This window comes from Fragaria vesca, linkage group LG3 (assembly GCF_000184155.1).
Source record: "Fragaria vesca subsp. vesca linkage group LG3, FraVesHawaii_1.0, whole genome shotgun sequence".
NCBI lineage: Eukaryota > Viridiplantae > Streptophyta > Magnoliopsida > Rosales > Rosaceae > Fragaria > Fragaria vesca.
Genome location: NC_020493.1, coordinates 20,429,972 through 20,434,405, shown reverse-complemented (window position 1 = coordinate 20,434,405; position 4,434 = coordinate 20,429,972). Strand labels below are relative to the sequence as shown.

Sequence of the window (4,434 nt, the reverse complement as noted above, 5' to 3'; positions counted from 1 at the left end):
TCACCTTGTGATTCCACCAAATAAACGTCCATAATTAAGTTGTTCTGCATCCCTCTCAGGAGGTTGGAAATCAATAGTTTTGATGCGAGAGGTGGTTGCCCCGAAATCGCAAACTCTAATTGAATTCGAGTCTAAAGACATTCCCAACAGAAGGCTGTGGTGGAAAAAAATCTCACCAAATCCTCCATCTACACTATCCAAGTCAGTCCAAGTAGCAGTGTTGTTTTGATCATCACTATGCTTATGGAATGCTATTCTTGTATCTTCTTTCTCTGTGTAAACTACCACAACGTAAAAGGTGCTGTTGCAAGACGGATCCGAGGATAAGAAAGCGCTGAGAATGCCCTGAAACCCTAGAGGTGGGAGTAGAATTCTAACCCTAGAGATGGGGTTGAAAAGGTGTATTCTGAGTAGGTTGGAGTCCCACATCACCAGCCACCCATGTGAAGAACCCAACAGTTCATGATCGCCAAAGCCTTCAAACAGGTTCCTAAAGATGTAAACTTTTTTCTCTGAGAGGCTAAAGAAGCGGCCATCATCACCGTCACTACGTCGTCGAGGGAGCAGGAGCCATGGAGCTTGAGGCACCAAGGGTTTGTAAGTTACAGGGCTAGAGATATATGATTTTGCAGCGGCATACCAGGATTTAGAAACGAGTTTAAAGCGAGCCATGTCAACGAGAGCAAGTCTTTTCAAGATTAACTCTAGTAGCTCTAATCGGAGCTCTGACCAGTTCCGTCTTGATTCCGTCCTGATTTTTTCTTCCTCGGCCATAGCTGTTCGATCGGAGTCCTTTTCCCTTGGGTTACAGTTGCAAATCTCACAACTTTATTACTAGCTCCTTTGAGGAGCTCTGCTCTTTATATATAGCGCACAGCAACAAGGGATAGGCATTAAATTACACATATATACGTTATTGATTTTGAAATCCTGATCCACAAGTAGGGATAGACATAAATATGTTTCCTTATCTTAATGGGAGATAGAAATCCTACTCAAAAAAGACAAAAAATGAGAGATAAATCAGTGCTCACGTACGTGCGTAGAGAGCCGCATACTCTTCTAATCCGAATTGGTTTCGTTTTTCACTTCCGATTTTCGAGACATAAATATAGCACATATGATCCAAGTATGGTTTGTCTACTATTGTCTTACTATTTATATAGGGTGCGGCTATTGTCACCTCACCAAATACTTTGTTCACCCCACATTTCAATTTTAAACTAAATATTCTAATACTAACCCCATAATCAAGAATTTTTGTGAAAATATAATATTAAACTAAATCTATAAAATCCAAACAATAACAATTATCTACATTTTTACATCGGAAAAAAAAATATATCTACATCTTTCAAATCAGATTTGAGAATCACTTTAATCTTCAACAGGGTGGTTAATTATACAGTGTGGTGATAGGAGCACAAAGTGTGACGTTCTTAATATGTTTATACCCTTTATTTACCCTTTGTTAACTCCTATTTAGTTGTTTTAGCTTTATATTTGTGTTTAGTGTAGAATAATTGCTTAATATAGAAATATGTAGGTTTTAGTGTTAGAATACATAGTATTTTCGGATTTGAATAATTTGGTGTTGAAATTGTGCTAAGTGTTGGAAATCCTTGTTTACTCAGGATTCCTGTCTTGATCAGGATTCCATCTTTCCTCTTTCTTAGTTTCTAATTTTCTTATTTCTATTTCAAGAAAGTCTAAACCCGTGTTGACCAGGAAATGTTTTCCTGACTCATGAGGGAAAGGTGGCCGGCAGCTAGGAGTTCCTGCTTGAGCTAGGAGAAGTACAATCCGAGATATGTATGGAAGATGCCGTGAGATTTCCCAAGTCACCAAGGAAAGAGATCGTGCGGCCCAAGAGAGAAGGTTTTCCAAGTTCAAGATGGTTTTGTCATTCCTTAATGCATAAGGATTACTTGAAGACCAAGAGAGGAAGTTAAATCCAACTTGGACTTGGTTTTGCCGATTTAATAAGGATTCCTTGTGCTTGAGGAATTCTTGGAGATCAAGTCTTGTTACTCTATATATAGGGCACGGCATGGCAGCAGTTTATCATCATCAACCCGTGCAAAATTACACCAAAGCTTTGCCGAAACTCCATCATTCTCCAAACACCATAATCCGAACTCACCATCATCCTTGATCCGAAGCAAGTAGCCTAGGGTTCCGCTCACTCGAAGAATAGAACAAGTAGGGATATTTTGAGAGTGAATTCCAACTTTTACTTTCGGATTAGAATGTGTTCGTTCTTTTTGATGTTTGTTTTAGGTTTTTGCTTAAGTATGTTTCGATTCTTGTCTATGAGATATAAGTACTTTTGAGCCATGTGTTGAATTGAAGTTTATGATTTATGATCAATGATTTTAGGTTTTATGCCGTGAGTTTTATGTCCATGTACTTTAAGATTTTCGGTGTATTCTTCTATTTTCATGTGTAATTGATACAAGTAGTTGATATTGCATGTGTTAATCATCCAAGGTTCGACTTTGATATAAGTAGTTGATAAGTTGCATTGTCTTTGTTATTTCACCGATTTTCTACCTATGTTTGATTTGGACTGGTGCTTAAACACATCGATTCTTTATGTGATACGTAATTGCATGATTAGTTTATGTGTGTGACCTATAAGTGGAGCACGTAGCCGAGCTTGTTTGTGTCACGATGTTGAATGAAACATGTAGTCTAATTCAAAGTATGTCTATGTCATAGGAACCACGTAGGAACTTATGTGCATATCAAATTTAGGTTGTGTATTTGCTCACGGTATGGACTTAATTGAGATTAGAGATCGTCTTCTTTGTTCTTGCATGGTTGTTTGGTTGTTCTTGCATGATTGTTGGTTGATCACATGTAAATATGTATAGAGGTAATTTAGGATTTATTTCCAATGTCTATTCCGAAATCATCAATCCTTTAAACCCTATATGCTTATTTCGACATTTATATTAGGTTAGTGGATCTACCCTGTAGTTGGATCCCCGGTTTAGAACGATCTCTGCTTGCTTTATACTACGATTGATTTGTTGACAGGGTTAATTGATGCGTATGCAAATACGTCTTATCATGTGGTGGGATTATTCGTTCTTATTTTTATTTTATTTATGGCTTCAAATGTAGTCTTTCATATATATATATATATATGTTCATAATCGTAAAGAATGAACTCAAGAAAGAGATCGAGGAGAACATATATAAGATGTGGTATGAGAAGAATGAAGGTAGGTGTCAAATATATTGATGAGATATTTGTATCTATTTTTAGATTTTATCAGATTGAGAAAAACAAAAGAAAAAAATAAAAGCCAGATTTTCTCAAAATTTTACACTACTACAAAAATGTTATCAGACAATACTCATCAGACAACCTTTTACGGTTCCCTACTTGTCTGATGAAGTGAACTGTTATATACAACGCAAGTTACAAAGTTTTGTTATCTGATGACACGAAATTGTCAGGTTATATTTTTAAGAGTTCAAAACACAACAATGATGCTAATTTTCTTTTGTATGATTTATGAAAATTTTGGCGGAATGATTCCCCCCATCACCAAATTGAAAGTCGTGCAAGATGCAAAATATTTGGACAATAGACTTTTATTTCTTTGTTGTATGATGTTGTTACAATTTATACTAAGCAATACCTAGTGCAAGTTTAGAAAATATATACAACAGTTTAAAACATTCTGTTGTGTGACTGAAAAATCTGGTGGCATGCCAAAGTCATTTTGGCTCCAAAGTTTGCCTCCATTGATTTGGTGTGCTATGCCAAAATAGTTTTGGCTCCAATGTTTCCCTCCGAGTATATATTCTGTTGTGTGAAAAAGTTAGACAAATTTAATAATGTACCCTCCAACCCTAAACGCTGTCTCACACTCTCACTCTCAAACAGATCGAGACTCTCGCCCTCTCACTCTCAACGGTAAGCCCTCTCTCTCTCAATGTTGTCTCAACTCTCACTCTCTCGCATTCATATCGCAGTCTCTCTCTCTCTCTCGCATTCATTCACCCTAAACCCACCAAACAGATCAACTCTCAACTCTCACTCTCAAACAGATCGAGACTCTCGCCCTCTCACTCTCAACGGTAAGCCCTCTCTCTCAATGTTGTCTCAACTCTCACTCTCTCGCCCTTTCTCTCAACTCCGTCGCTCTCTCAGCTCTCTGGGTAAGTGGGTAACTCCCTGAAAGCACCTGCACAAAAACAAAGCTCTAGTCTTTAGTCAAAGCAACCTCAAAGCATCCCCTTTTGCAATTTCTCAATCAATCATGAATCACCCATCTCAGTCTTTGATTGAATTATGCAGTCCATTAAACCCTATTTTCCCTGAAACCTCTCATGTACTGAATCAATGGCCCTTTTAAGAATACGCGCAAATTTGACAATTCCTCTCCACCCTTTTCTCCTCTAGACCCAAATTGCACA

General features: G+C 37.6%; 1 protein-coding gene across 1 annotated transcript; it reads right to left on the bottom strand.

The window, feature by feature from the left end:
- LOC101300611 (putative F-box/kelch-repeat protein At4g12820-like) lies at positions 1-774 on the bottom strand. The gene has a single exon (XM_004295963.1). The coding sequence runs from the start codon at positions 772-774 to the stop codon at positions 1-3; it is 774 nt and encodes a 257-aa protein (XP_004296011.1).
- Positions 775-4,434: the final 3,660 nt, after the last annotated feature.

Excerpts from the sequence above, each read along its gene's own strand:
- LOC101300611 (XM_004295963.1), bottom strand. The coding sequence starts at position 774 with ATGGCCGAGGAAGAAAAAATCAGGACGGAATCAAGACGGAACTGGTCA.